General features: G+C 55.1%; 1 protein-coding gene across 1 annotated transcript in view; it reads left to right on the top strand.

Annotated features, from left to right (window-relative positions):
• Positions 1-16781, top strand: part of KCNQ1 (potassium voltage-gated channel subfamily Q member 1) — a 275625-nt gene that overhangs the window by 218912 nt on the left and 39932 nt on the right. The window contains exons 12-15 of the mRNA XM_036765323.1: positions 8399-8474; positions 12721-12815; positions 14896-14942; positions 15904-15965. Coding sequence (XP_036621218.1) covers positions 8399-8474; positions 12721-12815; positions 14896-14942; positions 15904-15965 — 280 coding nt within the window. The remainder of the gene's footprint in view (positions 1-8398; positions 8475-12720; positions 12816-14895; positions 14943-15903; positions 15966-16781) is intronic.

Raw genomic sequence — 16781 nt, 5'->3', positions numbered from 1 at the left:
CTCAGTGATTGTGCTTGGGGAGTTTGAGGGGGTTACCTGAGGGATGCCTGGAGGGAGCAGGCTGGTCTGGGAGATCCCTTAGGGCTTTGCCAGCCCCAGCCCCTCCCCACTCTATCAGTCTCATTTCATTTAACAACCCTGCCCCCGCCCCCAACAACCCTGGGAGGCAGATTTATAAGACTGATCCCTTTTACGGATCGGGAAACTGAGCTTCAGAAAAGTTAGGTAACTCTCATCCAGGGAGACTCGAGACCAGGGTACGGACAGCCTACGTGCCCTGACTCAGAGGCCATGTTCTGTCTGCCCTCCCCCAGGCTGCCTAGAAGGGGATGGCCATTGTCATCGGCAGTGGGAAGCGTTTTCCTGAAAAGCCCAGGGCTGTCATATCTTACACCCCTCCCTGTGGTATCCAGCGTGGAACTGGGCTGAGAGAGACAGAGACAAAGAGAGACAGAGAGAAACAGAGAGGCAGACAGAGAGACACACAGAGAGAGAGAGAGAGAGAGAGAGAGAGAGAGGTGGAAGGAGGAAGAGATAGACACATGGATAGATAGCTACACAGATTTGTGGTTACATGATAGATAGGTAAATATAGACAGACAGACAGACAGACAGACTTCCTCCCCATAACAGATAAGGATTCCTCTAGGCACGGATCGGACCCACTGGTCAGTCAGGTTTCTCCCAACTCTCACACATTGTGAATCCGTGAGGAATCCTCCTAGAGGGAAGGGCGGAGCCAGCCTGCACTCCCAAGACCTGAGTATCCTTAGTGTGGGGAGGGGGGATGGGCAGCAGCAGCCCTGAAGCTGGGAGGTGTCTGCCGGGGCCGGGGCTGCCAGGGAGGAAAAGCCCAGGGACTGTCTGTGGTCTGGGGGAACCAGGAGCTCCAGGGATTTGGGTCTCATGCTGAGCTGCACCCCTAACAGATGGGGTGACCCTCGTTCCCATTCCCTTCCTGAGGCCTCAGTTTCTCCATCTGTTCAGTGGGCAGGGATCATTGGCAGCCTGGCCTTTCTCACACATCACTTCACTGCGAGAATCTGCTGAGATAATACATGGGCTGAGAATAGGGTGTAGGAACACAGGAGAGGAGGTGAGCCAGACATGACTCAGGCTCTGCGCCTGCCTCCAGGGGGGCCTCCCTCCCGGGGGTGATGTAAGTGTTTCTTGCCTCCTCAGTCACCTGCTTTCTCCCCTGAGTCTGTGCAAGGGCCAGAGCTCGGGCAGTGAGATAACGTGGGCTGTGGCCCCTCACCTCCCCTCCAGCCTCCTCTCCAGTCAGTGTGTGGAAGCTTGGGCAGGAGGCCCCCAGGGACCTGTGCAAACCCAGCTGCCGGAGCCTGGCCCATCCCCATCCTAGAGATGCTCCTGGAGTACCTGGCACCTGGGTCCTTCTCCAGGCCTCCTCCCACCTCTCCTATCCCCAGGTCTTAAGCCTTTGTGACCTGCCTTCAGCAGAAGGGGCTCTCTCCAGACTGCCAAGGATCTCTTAATTACCAGGACCATTAGTTGTCCCCAGACCCACCTTCTTGTCCTCTCTGCAGCCTGTCAGTCAGCTTGGGGGGTCTGCTGGGACCTGCCGTCCCCTGGTTCTCCTCCTGCCCATGCCAGGGCTCCTCCTCAGCCTGCCTCCCGGGACCTTCAGCTGTGTCCTGCCCACTCACAGAGGGTGTCTCCTGGGGCTCTGCCTGGGCTGTCTTTGGGTTCAACGATTCTCTCAATGCAGCCCTGACCTCTCTCCCGCTCGAGCTCCGAGCTGGCAGCCATCTGGACATCTCAAAACAGATATTCTGAGGCACCCAGTGTCCTCCTAGCCTCTCCCCCACCCCCCACAGCCAATCAGGCGCTGAATCTTATTTCTGTCACCTCCATGTCTTTCATAGACTTCACCCTTTGAGAGGCACAGCAGTGGTGAAGAAAGTTTCCTCTATTCACGGAATTCAGCCTCCATCCTATCTCTCCACTAATGCAGCCACCACCCAGGCCAAGCCCTCATCCCCTCTTCCTTGGATTGTCATAATAGCCACCTCATTGCCCCCCCCCAAGTCTCTCCTTTGTCCAATCCCAACTCTGTTGGCTCCCTCCATCTCCCACTGCCATACTTTTGCATCGGCTGTGCCCCACGCCTGGCTTTCTTTCTCTCTGCCTCTGGGAATCCCTGGATTCTTTCAAGTCTCAGCTTAAGCACCACCTGCTACACAGACCCTCAACATGAGCTTGCTGTATCCGTTTGGTATTTCCATTTATTTCTTTGCCTGGTGTCACTTAGAATGTAAGAGGAAGGCAAAGGCCCAGGGAGCCACCCACAAGGCTCATCCTCAGAGAGCAGTGGCTCACCTACTCTGGCCGGAGTTGGGACTTAGAGGAGCTAAGGCCAGAAAAGCGGCTTTGACCCACTCTGGAGTGGGCTTTTCCACCTTGCGGGTAACTGAGCCACTGAGCATCGTCAAGCAGGGAGGGAAGTGATCAGAGCTGTGTCTCAGGAAGGTCGCCTGGAAGTTTGTGCAGGGGAGAGAAGGGCCCGGGGCGGCCCTGGCTGTGTCACTCCCTCACCTGGTCCTCTGGGCTCCAGCTTGGGGGCAGGGGGCCCAGGCTGTTGTCCACAGCTGTCCGTCGGGCTTCCTCTGGACCAGTCTCACCACTCTTGGCTCTGATTCTTCTCCCCATTCCACGGCCCCTGGGTCCTGCACAGTGCAGGGAGGCCTCTGGGAGAGGCCAGGGTCTCCCACCCAGCCTCAGTGGCAGAATGTTCAGTCTTTAATCTGAGGGCCCAGGCCTGGGGTCTCTGATGAGAAGCAAGTCATTGGAGAGGCTTAGAGACTGGCACACTGGAATTAGAATCCTGAGGGTCTGGGTTCAAATCCTTTCTCAGACACATCCTGGCTGTGTGATCCCAGATGAGTCAGGACTCAGTGACCTTGTCTGCAAAATGGACTCAGTGGCCTGCTCCGATCCTCAGAGTCTCCCCCACCCTCAGTCTCAAATGGCAGGGCATCAGAAAGACACAAGTGGGTTCCTTGGGCCGGGTGGCTTGTGTCTTTTCAGAGGAGTAGAGAGATCTTTGTAGAGGTGGGGGCCTCTGGGGGCAGGACGCAGCATACACTGGCAGACTGGGCTGATGGGTTGGTTGGTCTTACTGAACTTTCCTCTTTGTGACAAGAGATGTGTCACTGGCTGGGGGAGGGCAGATAAACCTGGAAAACAGAAGATCAATAAATGTAGCTGTAAGTGAGGGGCAGAGCTCAGGTTCCTGCCTGCCCCATAACAGCGGCTGGCTTTCCTTTGGGGTCAGAAGAATTGTAGGTTCAGAGGCCACCAGGACAAGTTCCTTCCCTCCAGCCCCATGGAGAGGGAGAGTCCACTTCTGCACCAGAGGTTTTCAGAGACATGACCTGTGGCCCCAGCCCTGGCACAGAGGAGAAACCTACTATGTGTTGGTGGCATGAGGGGATGACAAGATACGAGGCCTCAGGGAGAAGGCACTGGGAATGGTCAGGAGCCATGATATGGGGTGGGACTGAACCCTTCTCCTCCCCCCTCTTCTCCTCCCCCCTCTTCTCCTCCCCCCTCTTCTCCTCCCTCCTCCTCTAAGAGCATTGGGCAAACAGCTGCAGTTGGACCATGGGGGCAGGAGAGGGAGAGGGGCAAGTATGTTACACCGGCCTTAGCCCAGACTCCCCTTTTTATACACTGCGCCTCCACTGAGCTGCTGCCTGAGCAACCCTGGGCCTTGGGCCTCTGCCCTGGAGCTGAACCATGGCATTGCCCAAAGGGTTAAGATGGGTTGGGAGATTCATGTGCTTTGAATCCACAGCCATGAGCCCCTAAGCTGGCTCAGGGCTCCTGATTACTCCTGGTGATTTATGGAGAAGACAGAGGTGCTGAGTCCCAGCCCATGTGCTCCTCAGATGGCCCGTCCTGGGGACAAGGCCCAGGGAGCCAGGGCAGGTGTTGGAAGGCAAGAGCCCTGGCTCCTTTGCCTGATCCTCAAAGCCCCTGATAGGGGCCAGGGCCATAGGGGGCAAGTCTCTCACAGGTGTGCAGCCCAGGTGGCCTTCTCCCCCCAGCTGCCCTCCCCTCCCTCTCTGCTTCCTCCCAGCTGCCCTCCCCCTCCCTTTCCCCAAAGGTCCAGAAGGCTGGGCTGCCCAACCTTATATGCACTGCGCCTCATCTGTGATTGGTCCTTGGGCAGTGGGGGGAGAAATGCCCTCTTCACTCTTCTGCTCACCTTTGAGTGACTGTGGGAGGGGCAGGGGTGCTCTTCTCAGTGGCCACCCTGGGGCAGATGCCATCCTAGGAGGCTGGCAGGGCCAGGGCTCGCACTTGGATGCAGGATGGGGGTTGGCAGCCAGGGCTCCCCCATCCCTAGGAGTGTGTCATTATAGATGAAGTAAACAGTGCAGGTAAACTGGGCAGATGGCTGAAGACTCCTTTTCCCTAGTTCAAATCCGGCCTCAGACACTTCATGGCTGTGTGACCCTGGGCAAGTCACTGTTTGCCTCAGTGTTCTCATACGTTAAATGAGCTGGAGAAGGAAATTGCCAACCCCTCCAGTATCTGTGCCAGGAATCCCCTCCTCCCACCCACGACTGAACAACAAGAACAGTGCAAAGTGGGATTTTCTCCTTTTCCTTGGACTGGCATCCCCTAAACCTCCTCCCACTTTGGGGACCATACTGTCTCATTCTGGGGCACTGGCTTCCTGATGTCCCCCCTTGCCAGCAGCTCATTTCTAAATTATGAAATTAGAAAATGTTCTCATCCTTAAGATGGGCACGCAGTGAGCCAGGCAGAAACAACTACCTGGTAAGCCAGAGGGAGGGGTGTCTCTGCTCGTCAGAAATGAAGGCCAGTGTATAGAGTGGGCTCGGAGTCAGGAAAACCTGAGTTCAGATTCTGTCTCTGACTCTGACAAGCTATGTGACCCTCAGAGATAAATCGCTTCACCTCTGGGGATCAGTTTTCTCATCTGCAAAACGGGACGATAATGCCCACAGGGCTAGAGGGTCACATGGCATCCTGTAAGAAGCTGGTTAGGTTTGCATCTGGCTCTCTGCCACAGAAAACCTGCTGACCCCAGCTCCCTTTCCAGATGAGGCGTCCTCCCCTCCGACTCTTTGGAAGGTGAGGTCGGTACTTATGCCCTCCCACTGGGGGCATCAGCATTTGGGGCTGAGGTCCCTGGGTACACAGCCCCATTCTCGAGGCCTGAGAGAGAGCCCTAGGCAGTTCTCTGGAATGGGGCAGCCTCCTTAGCACCTGGATCTGCAGCCGACAATGGGGTCGCTTTTGTTGGGGCAGCTGGGGAGGTGATGCCCAATGCACTGTGGAAGGCGGGAGATGGCCAGGAGCGGGAAGGGGAGGGACCTGGCACAGCCTGAGGTCTTTCTGCTCCCCCAGCCCCGTGCCCGAGTGGGAATGGTGAAGGAGTTAGCACGCCTGTAAACAAGGAGAAGCAGACGGCCTGTCAGGGGACGGGGAACATCTGTTCTATACCAGGCTAACACATACTTAAGCTTCGGGGTGTTTCTTAAAAAGATCTAATGGATTTGGGGCTCACTTACCCAGCCGTTGTATAAATAACGGAGCCCGGCATGGAATCTCAGCTGCGTGAGGGTGTTTATCAGACTGGCTAAGTTCCTATATCCGGACTCCCTGGTGGAACGGCTGCTCAGGAGCCTGGGGGCTCTGGAGGGTGGGGAAGGGGAGTGGGGGAGGGGACTCTGAGGGGCCTGAGGGAGTTGGGGGCTCTGGAGAGTGGGCGGGGCTCTCAGAGGCCAAGGGGTTCTGGGGGGGCCTGAGGGCTTTTGGGGGTTGGAGGCTCTGGAGGGCCTGGGGACTCCAGAGGGCCTGAGGGCTGGGGTGGGGTGCTTCGGGGCTCTGGGGGAGATAGGGGCTCTCAGGGCCTGCGGCTCTGCTCTCCTTAGGCTTTTCCAACAGAGGAAGGAAGGAGTAGCCCCAGCTTCCCCTTTAGCAAGGGGTTCTGTGGCCTGGTTTCCCAGGTAGGGGCCTGCCTGGCTCAGGGACCAGGGGGCTCAGCCTGGGATTAGGAGCTGGCTGACTGGGGGAGTTCCTCTACAGCTGAACCCTCCCCCTTGATCAGGGAGCTCTCTTGGCTCTCTATCATGTCCAGGATCAAATATCAAGTTCTTTATTCATAGCTCAGCCTCCTCCTACCTCACCAATCTTCCTCCAGCCTATTCCTCTCCACACTGAGCCTCATGCCTCTAAACTCCAACCTCTGGGCCTTTGCCCTAACTGTCCCCCATGCCTGGAATGCCCTCCATTCCCACCTGACTTCTAGAATCCCTGGATTCCTCCTCTCCCAGCAGCCCCCTAGCTGCTCGGACCATCGCCTCTGAGGCGAGTCCCCACCTCTTCTGCGTCTGTCTTTGTGTTCTGATGTCCACATGTGTCTCCTCCACCCTCCTGGAGGGTAAGCTCCTTGAGGGCAGGGCTCAGGGTCAATTTGGTTGTGGCTTTTTGAGGACCACTGAAGGGAGGAGGGCAATGAGCTGGCCAGCAGAACCCAAAGGCTGCTCAAGTGCAGACATTCTCATCAGGGGAACGTCAGAGGGCCACCCTTTGGGAAGAATCCCTTTCTTCATGGTGGGAGCCTGTCCTTCCTGAGGTTGGGTCACCCTCTCCAAGGGCTCCCTTCTGGGTCTCAAAAGCTTCCTGTGACCCTCCCCCTAGGCCCCGAATGGCGGCTCTCCTTCTGCTAGATGCTTATCAGGCAGTGACAGGGGAGAGAAGAGGAGGAGGAGGAGAGAGAGAGACAGAGAGAGAGAGAGAGAGAGAGCTCGGAGAGGAGAGGAAGTGGGGCAGGGCAGCTAGGTGGGTAACAGATAGAGAGCTGGACTTGGAGTCAGGAAGACCCGAGTTCAAATCCAGCCTCAGACACTGCCTAACTGTGTGACTCTGGGCAAGTCATTTAACCTCTGTCTGCCTCTGTGTCTTCATCAGCCCCTCCCTCTTGGGGTTGTTGTGAGATCAAATGAGGCACTATTTGTAAACCTCTGCAAACCACCAAGTGCTAGACAAATGTTGTCTGTTGCATATACCGTATAGGGCCGTTAGGCAGTACAGTAGATGGAGCGCTGGCCCAGGAATCAGAAAGACCTGAGTTCAAATGTGGCCGTGTGACCCTTGCAAGTCACTTAACCCTGTTTGCCTCTGTTTCCTCATCTGTAAAATGGAGGTCTTTAACTAGAGGAAGGTTGCTTCCAGCTATAGAATTCAATCACCTGATAAGCACTTATTAAGAGCCTACTGTCTACCAGATGCAGTACCTAAGCACTGGGAGCCCAAAGAAAGGCAAAAAATAGGGTCTCTGCTTTTTAAAATCTCCCAGTCTAAGGGGGAAGATGTGTGTACATACATAGCAGCTGGGAGTGGGAGGTTCTAGCAGCTGGGGTGGGAACAGGCACTGGAGAGAAGGAACTAGGCAAGGTCTCCTGCAGGAGACTTTTAAGAGGCAAGTTAGGGATCCTCAGAGTCACAGATGAAGAGGGAACATATTTCAGAAAGGGGAAAAACAGCCATACAAAGGCGTGGAGGTGGGAGATATGTGTTTGAATCCCAATTCTGCCTCTTCCTCCTGGGGGGGGGGCTCTCTGCCTCAGTTTCCAAGAGGGGCCAGGCTAGATGATGGATGAAGTTCCTTCTAGGGCTAAATCGGATGAAAATCGTTTTATCTAGGCTTGTGTCTTCCTCGGGACCAGACCAGGGCCCTCTGTTTACTGTTGATTGGGATTTCACCCCCTCTTCCCTCCCAATGCCTGTTTTCCAGCCTGCAGCGTGTGTCAGTCGTCAGTCATCTCCTTTGCTCTCATTCCCTCTCTGAGTCACAGGCTAGAGAAGAATAGCAGGGCTGGTGGTTTGATACTGACATGTTTCTGGAGCCGGACTGGAAAGGTCGGGTGCTGAGGGGCTTACACCCAGGAGCGGGTTCATCCTCCTCCCTCACACCGCCAGCTTTCCTTACCTGTCCCTTCATGCTCCAGGGAATGGCCCATGTTCCTTGCGCTGGGCTTCCTCCATGGAGGCGGAGGGATCCCAGACTTGGGGGTTAGTGAAGCCAGCTGCGCGTGCCCCTAGGATTACGGGCACTTGGCCTGGGCCAACAGTGTGTGAGAGCCGGACGGGTTGGGCAGGGGAAGAGGTCTCATGCAACTCACCTAAGGTCCCACCCAGGCACACAGCTTGAGGCCTCCTCCTTCCAAGCAGAACCCTGCCCAGCAATTCAGCCCTAGACCTTTGGGAAATACCAAGGAGGACCCCTCAGCCACTTCCTGCAGGGCTTGTCCCCTTCCCCCCCACCCCCGCCCCTTATAGGAGGTGGGGCACTTTCTCCTTCACTAGCCTCACAGAGCTTTCCTTCCCTCCTCCTCAGGCTTCGGGAGCATCACCGGGCCACCATTAAGGTTCTCCGGCGTATGCAGTATTTTGTGGCCAAGAAGAAATTCCAGGTGAGTGGGGCTTGGGGGCATGGGGTGGGTGGGGCCCCCCTCTGCCCCTCCCCTCTCCCTCCCCCTGCCCTTCCCCCTCCTCTGCCCCTCCCCCTCCTCTGCCCCTCCCCCTCCTCTGTCCCCTCCCTCCCCCTGCCCTTACCCCTCCCCCTGCCCCTCCCCCTCCTCTGCCCCCTCCCGCTCTGCCCCTCCCCCTCCTCTGCCCCTCCCCCTCCTCTGCCCCCTCCCTCCCGTTCCCTCCCTCCCTCTCCCCTCTCCCTCCCCCTGCCCTTCCCCCTCCTCTGTCCCTCCCCCTCCTCTGCCCCTCCCCCTCCTCTGCACCCTCCCCCCTCTGCCCCTCCCCCTCTGCCCCTCCCCCTCCTCTGCCCCCTCCCCCTCCTCTGCTCCTTTCCGGCAGCTTGCTCAGGTCTACGGGGGGAGGGGGTTCCCTCCGCCCCTACAAAGGGAGCCCCTGGGTTCATTCCTTGGGCCACTAGGTTGCCCCCTTCTATGTTTGGGGAAGGAGCGCTGCCGGCCGACTTGGGCTGGGGGGCAGACTGCGGGACAGCGCCCCCGAGGCGGCCCGCTGGGAGGAGTCCAGGCGCCTCATTTACAAAATTATTTTTCTGCTAATGGACGTGACCCTGGGCCCCTGCTGTCTGCCTCCGCTCCCGGAACGGCCAGCCTTCTCCGGTGTCTTCGTCAATTCCGGGCTGGGGGCTTTGCCAGTCTCCCGGAGGGTGGGCAGCAGCGAGCTGCAGTCCACAAAGCCCGTTAACAGGGCCTCCAGCTCGCCAGGGAGGAAGCAAGGACCGGGCTGGGACAAGGCCTGACACCCCCATGTTACAGATGAGGAAACCGAGGCTCCAGCAAAGAAAGAACTTTTTATGCCTACACAGCTAATGAGAGGCTGCAGCCTGCGGTGCTGCCCGTTCTAACGCACTGCCCCATGGCAGAAACAGCGCCTGAGGACGAGGTTTAGTGGATCGGTGGCATTCCCGGCTTCCTACTCCTCCTCTTGTCTTCCTACGTCTTCGGAGAATTAGAGGGCAGCCTGTGACGGACAGAGCAAGGGATTTGGGGCAGAGCCTCTGGGTTCCAGTTCTCCATGTGTGACCTTGGACCCTTCCCGCCATCCCTGGGCTTCCTCGGTTTTCTTTTCTGTCCAGTATTGGACTTCTTGGAGTCTCTGCTGTTGCTGGAGGAACGACCGTCACTGACGTCCAACCCTGTTGGGAGTTCCAGCCCCAGCCACTTTCTAGACTTCCCCAGAATGCTCAGGAATATGCAGGGACGTCTCCCGCCAGGGAGGAGCCACAGGGAGCTTCGATGGCCAGCCCCCGGGACTACAGAATGTAGGCCGCTCTCTGGACAGATGAGAAGACAAGGAGGCTGAGTGCCTTGTCTCGGGGCCCAGGGCCAGTGTGCAAGGCCTTGCCCAGATGGTAGGGAGGAGGCCAGCCCCTGCCTCCTTATTCCCCAATCTGGATGACTCCTTCTGGCCCAAATGGAGCAAGTCCCCACTCCACCACACATTCCCTTTCACTGGAAGGAAGCCCCCTATTTCCCAGGCCTAGAGAGAAAACAGAATTTTGAGGTCCTGCCCTGGGACTGGGTAAAGTGACTCAAGCCAGGACCCAGGCATTGAGAGGCTGGAGGAATGCATAGCTTAGAGAGGTGGAAGCCAAGTACCCACTCTACCAAGGTGGAGACTGACTGGGGCCCAGGGAGGGAGGAACCACCTGAGGTCCCATGGTGCCTCGGACTCCTCCCTCAGGGCTGCCTACCACTGACTAACATCTTGCTTGATTAGGAAAGGACCAAGGGAGGTGGGCAGGGGCTCCAGGAGTCAGGCAGCAAGATGGAGCGGGAAGGGCTCTGGCCTGGGAACCTGGAAGCCTGGGCTGCCCTCCTGCCATCCCTTGTCTTGCCCTCGGAGGTGTCCTCAAAACTGCCTTGGGAAGGAGGGCATCCTTGGTCCCGTTTTACAGATGAGGAAACTGAGACTGCAAAGGGTGGGCGGTGTGTCTTAGCCCAGGGATCCAGGGATGAGAGTTGAGACCCAAGACAGGCCTTCTGCTCCTACAGCACTTGTGACCTTAAGCAAGCCAAATCCCTTTTTCTGAGACTCAGTTTCTCTGGTGTAAAAGGAGGGTCGGATTTGATCATTTCTACAGGCTCTTCCCAGTCCTCTGACGAGGAAATCAGAGCACGATCCTCATCTCCGCCTGCTTCACGTAAACACAACCTTGGAACAGTCCCTTCCTTTTGCTTGCCTCAGTTTCCCCCGTCCAATGAAGAAGGCCAGCCAAGGCTCCCACCGAAGGTCCGTGCACTCAGGCCTTTTCTGCCACCTTCCTTTATGGATGATACCCATCCTGGAAGACCAGAGAAGTTCTGTCTGGGGGCTTGTGGCCTTGAACTTGGCTTGCGTTTTAGGGGTCTGCTGGAGGGGATGTCATTATCTCAGGAAGCATCTGATGAGGCCTGGAAAGAAACCGAGATCCCCATCTGCCTGCTGTGGTGCCTCTGCAGCGAAAGTATTCCCCGTCCCAGGCCTGGGGGAGGCCCAGCAAGCTGGCAGGGACTCCAAGAGGGAGCTGCCAGGCTGCTGGGGGCTTTCTCCAGGGATGCTTGTGTTCCTCTGCCTGCTTTGACTGGCAACAACTCCCCAAAATTTCCCAGGATGCCCCATGCTCACACCTCTCTGCACATGCTCCCTTGCTCTCTGTTGCTGTATCTCTGTCTCTGTCTCTGTCTCTCTCTGTCTCTGTCTCTGTCTCTCTCTGTCTCTGTGTGTCTCTTTGTCTCTGTCTCTGACTCTGTCTCTCTCTGTATCTGTCTCTCTGTCTGTCTGTCTCTCTCTGATTCTCTCTGACTCTCTGTGTCTGTCTTTGTCTGTCACTGTCTCTCTGTCTCTGAGTCTCTGTGTCCTCTTTCCTCTGTCCTCTCCCCCCCATCTCTGTCTCATCTCCTGTCTCTGCCTCTCTCTCTGTCTCTGAGTCCCTCTTTCCTCTCTCCTCTCCCCCCACCGTCTCTTTCTCTCTTCTCTCTCTCTCTCTCTCTCTCTCTCTGTATGTATGTGTATATATATATCTGTTTCTCTGTTTGTCTCTCTGTCTTTCTCTCTGTCTCTCTCTCTCTCTTTCTCTCCCCACCTTGGGGAGATGTCTGCCATCTTTATCTCTCACCTTATAGTGCTTATCAGAGGCTGTCCAGCTCAGCAGCCTGGCTGTGGGAACCTCAGCAAGTCCCTTCCTGCTGGGTGCCTCAGTTACCCCATTTATGCCTGCTCTGAGGGCTGCCAGCATCTGCTGCCTTTCATATGGGGGAGGGGGATTTTAAAAGGCACCAGCCCAAAGTGGGTTGTGATTCCTCTGGAAGGGCCTCGGGCCTTTGGTGGCTCTGGCCCAGGACCGCTCCCTCCTGCAGCAAGACAGGGCCAGGCCAAGCCCTGCGCTGGGCACTTTGGCCATTCAGACAGGAGTGAGGCTCAGCCCCAGCCTACACAGAGCCCACTGGGAGGTGGGGGTGGGGGGCACTGGACATAAAACTAGAGGAGGGTCCATGCCAGCTCATGCCCGCCTGAGCCTGTGTCTGTCTGGACTCTCTGCCCATCTCACTGGAGTCTCAGGGCATCCCTGGAGCAGTTGTTACCCCTGCTGTATGGAGGAAACTAAAGTCAAGGGAGGGAAGTGATTAGGCCAGGATCACACAGTTAGAAAGGGCTGGAGGTGGGAGCTGAACCCAGGACCTCCTGGCTCCTCATGCCGAAGCCCAGTCTCTGGGGCTGCTCTGCTCAGGAGCACAGGAAGGGAAGGCTTCCCAGGAAAGTGGGGCTCTCAAGAGGCCTGGCCCCAAGTCTGGCAGTGGCAGGGTCAGCGAGCATGGGGCAGGCGGGTGCACACACACATAGTCACACACTAGCACAGGTGGGCGCACACACCCAGACACATACACTCATACAGGTGGGCACACATACAGCCACAGTCACACATACACACACAACCACACACACTCACACAGGTGAGTGCACACACACATAGCCACAAACACACACACACAGCCACACACAGTCACACAGGTGAGTGCACACACACCCAGCCATATGCACTCACACAGGTGGGTGCACACACACATAGCCACACACCAGCAGAGGTCCACAGACAGACACACAGACACACAGCCAATAGGCTGACTTGTCACAAAGATAGTGGGGCACCCGGCTCAATCATCTCATCCATTCTTCCTCCCTATTGTTCTACAGCAAGCCAGGAAGCCTTATGATGTCCGTGATGTCATTGAGCAGTACTCTCAAGGTCATCTCAACCTGATGGTGCGAATCAAGGAACTCCAGAGAAGGTACCCAGCCAAGTGGCACCAGTGCCCAGCACAGCAGGACCTTGGGCTGGGCCTGGTTACTCCTGGGGGCAGCAGGAACCTGGGGAGACTGCCCCCTTGCCCAGCTACCTGCAGCCAGGCTGTGGGAATGGGCTCAGCATCGTTCTAGAACCTTGGCTGGGGGTCTCTACCTGGCCAAGATCCTGATACCTGCCTTGGATCCAGGCCCAGGGTGCTGTATATTCCACAGCAAGCTCACCTCCACCCATGCCACCACTGTGGGCCGCTGGTCAAAGGGTCTGAAGCAATGGCCTCCTGGCCCTGACTTTCCCTTAAGAGGTTAACCATCTCATCTTCCCCTTACACAGGTCAAGGTCTCTAGGCAATATTGGTGGCTGAGGCTACCCCTTCCCCTGCTCCCCAATAGCCCCACCCATAATCCACACAGGGTCTACTGTCCAGCTGAACTTATCCTTCTACCCAGGCCTAGTGCCAGTTAACCCAGAGTGGCCCCCCTGCCCAGCCTCTCCTCACCCATGAGAGTTCTGAGGCAGCTAGGGCTGATCCATCCATCCATCCATCCACCCATTTACCCATTCATTCAACAAATGTATCAAATGCTTCCTATGTTCCAGCCACAGTGTTGGGTGTAGGGGACACAAAGACAAAAATGAGCCAGTCCCTGCCTCCTGGAACTCACACAGCACCATGCCTATGCCCCTTGAATCAGCTCCTCCAGCCTGTCTTCTGTCCCCAGCCTGTCCTCCAGGACCACATGGACTCTACTCAGATGCAGAAGTACCTGGACTTTGCTAGGGTTTGTTCAAAGCAGAGGAGAAAACAAATCTGTCTTGGGTGCATGTTTCAGAGCTATGGGAGCAGGGACTCCTGTTGCCCAGATGGGCCCTTCCACCATACACATGAGAGCACACTCACTCATGGTCTCTGCACACTGCTTAGCTCTGGGCCCCCATTCAGTCTGAGCTCTTGAGGGAAGCCACTGGACATATTTGGCTTCCTAATCCCTAACCATGTCTCCCACGTTAGATTGTGAGCTCCTTGAGGGAAAGGACTGTTTTTTACCTCTTTGTGTATCCCCAGTGTTTAGCAAAATGCCTGACATATAGTAGACACCTAATAAATGTTTATTGATCCAACATTGAATGCTCGTTCAGTGACACAGCAATGTTGATGCGGGGCAGGGAAGCTGCTCTCTCCCAAGAGGGAAACTTTCCTACAAAATCTAACCTCGTTGTGCCTTCTCCTGCCACACATTTATTGATCAGTCCTTTCCTAGTTGGGGACATGTTAGCAGAGATATGGCAGCTGGGTGGAGGACAAGGCTATAGACTGCCAGATATCCAACTGCTCCCAAATTCTGAAGCACCGAATAAAGCAGGCAGACAGGACAAAGCCATCAGCAGCAGTGAGGCCAGGGCTCATTGGTGAAAAGGTTAAAGAACCACTCCCAAGACAAGCCTTGACCGCCTACTGGGCACCATTACCCAGAGCTCCTCATTATCTCCAATGGCATCTCTCCAGCTGCCCAAACAAGAATACTAACCTGGGAACTGGGTGTCAGTCCTCTCAAAAGCAAGGTTCACCCTGCATTGGCCCAAATGGAGGACACCTTTCTCCCAAACTTGGTCAGTGTCAAACCTGGGTGTGCGTTGTAATCAGAGAGGTTTTTAAGGCTGTACCTGCATTAGACTCAGTCTATACTGGGACCAGAGCCTCCTTTGAGAGTCAGGCTAGGAAGGGGCCAGTGCTGGGCACCAGAAAGGGACTCTGAAGTTCAGACTCCAGGCTGAGCCTCCCGTTGGTGGAGGCTACAAGAGCTTCTCTTTTTGACTTGCTTCTTGGAGACTCATGGCACTTTTCTCTAACTGGGCCTGATGTCTGGGATCTCCTACAGGCCCAGATCCAGAGTCCACTTCTGAGAGTCCCCCAAATGCTCGGGTCCCAATAGAGGAGTATTCAGATGCTTTATTTCAGGGAATGATGTCAGCACTTTGGAAGTTTCTGAGCATTTCAAATGAGTATCCTGCCCTGGGCTCAGCATTGACCCTTGGGGTGACTCAGACTGTCTTTTTCTTTACAGGCTGGACCAGTCAATAGGGAAGCCTTCCCTCTTCATCTCTGTCTCAGGTAAAGTTCTGTACTTCCTACCCACCCAGAAAATTGGAGACCGTGAAGTCTAGCTGAGCCATGGGTGTGGCTGTGATCTTGGGGGGGGCATTCTAGTAGGGGGAGCACTTTCTCAAATGCAGCCATATCCCATGAAACTGTGCAGAAAATGAAAAGGGAGACCCATAAAGGAGGATGTCTATTTAAGCACAAGCAAACTCAAGCTTTAAATAAAAGACAAATTAGACGGGAGGGATAATCATTTTACAAAAGAAAGGTTTCATTATGGAGTTCCTTTAAATCAGAAGTTCTTAATCTGTGGTCAGCAAATTCGGTTGTTTTTGTTTTGCTTTTTGTTGTAATGATTTCATTTTATACAGTAAGTTAAAAACACTCTTCTGAGAAAGGGTCCATAGGTTTCACCAGGCTGCCAAGAAGGTCACGAAAGATTAAGGACCCAATTTTAGATAGTGAGCCTCCCCTAGCCTCTTTGGAATAAGATCCAGTTACTAAATTTTTATTTAGTCCTGGTTTTCTAGGAATACAATGTGGTGTCTGGGCATAGAAGAAATCGTAGGGAAGTAAATGTGTTTGATAGAGAGATCCTTGCAAAGAAAATAGACCATGAATCATGGAGAAACAGAATTACTTTTAAATGGTAACATTGTTTCTCTGAGTCTCATTGTATATGGGGGAGTTTAAAAGAGGAGCAAAAACTCATGGACTTTAATGACTAGTGTCCCAGAGGCTAGTTCCACTAGTTCCACCAGAGGCTCTTGGAGAATCTTAGAGAACATCTAGATTGACCCCATTGTTCTACAAATTGGGAAACTGAGGTCCGTGGAGGGAAAAGTTGCCTAAGGGCTGTAGAAGAGCTTCCTAGAGCTCCTTATTATCCCCAGGGGGCACCAATTCAGTGCCTAACTGTGCTTGAATCTGAGTCTGTTGTTCACCCAGATCATCATGTCTGTTTCTTCTCCAGAGAAGAATAAAGACCGAGGGAATAACACGATTGGAGCCCGACTGAACAGAGTGGAAGACAAGGTAGGAGCCAAGGCTCAGTGTCTCCTATTGTCTCAGTTGGTTTTCCGTTGCCTGTGTGCCAAGTGCAGGCTCTCCAGAAGCAGGGAGGACCTTGCTTCTCAGCTTGAACACTGCAAGAGAATTGAGGTTTCCCATCTTCTTGTTGTGGCTATTTTCCAGCACGGTGAGAGAGCAAGCTCCCCAGATTGTCTTGAGATCCCACCTGACATATTTCTACATAATATAAATGATGTGTCTGGGTGATCTGCCTGCATCCCTCATCCTAGCTGAGGGGCTGTATACCTTGAGTGCCCCTCCCCATTACTGCCCCAAGCCTTCCTTTGGACCCCCGCCCATGGTATCTCACTCCCTCGCCTGGGACAAGAGCTCTCCTGATTTTTATTTGTGACCAATGGAACCTTTCCTTGCAAGTGGCAAGCAGCCAGGGGTCACAGCACCACTATCCCTGGTTCATGGCAAGGTACGAGGCAGCTGAGGCAGTGGGCATTTCTTCCAGAGCCATCTTTTAGCACGCTAGGACAGGCTAAGGCTGTGTCTGAATTTTCCAGGGATAGTTATAAAGGAAAATTTCTGATATTCAAAGTATGCTCTATCCTGCTTGGCCTGGTTGTCATCTGGAGTGGGACAGTGTCTGTCTGTGGGCAAAAGGCAGGGCAGGGGTGTGTGTGTGTGTGTGTGTGTGTGTGTGTGTGTGTCTGTCTGTCTGTCTGTCTGTCTGTCTGTGTCTGTCTGTGTGTGTCTGTCTGTGTGTGTGTGTGTGTGTGTGTGTCTGGCCTGTGGCTGATAGCCTGAAGGGCAGAGGGCAGCAGGGATCCA

The sequence above is a fragment of the Trichosurus vulpecula genome, chromosome 6 (assembly GCF_011100635.1).
Source record: "Trichosurus vulpecula isolate mTriVul1 chromosome 6, mTriVul1.pri, whole genome shotgun sequence".
Lineage (NCBI taxonomy): Eukaryota > Metazoa > Chordata > Mammalia > Diprotodontia > Phalangeridae > Trichosurus > Trichosurus vulpecula.
Note: the sequence above shows the minus strand (reverse complement) of the source record. Positions and strands in the feature narration are given on the sequence as shown.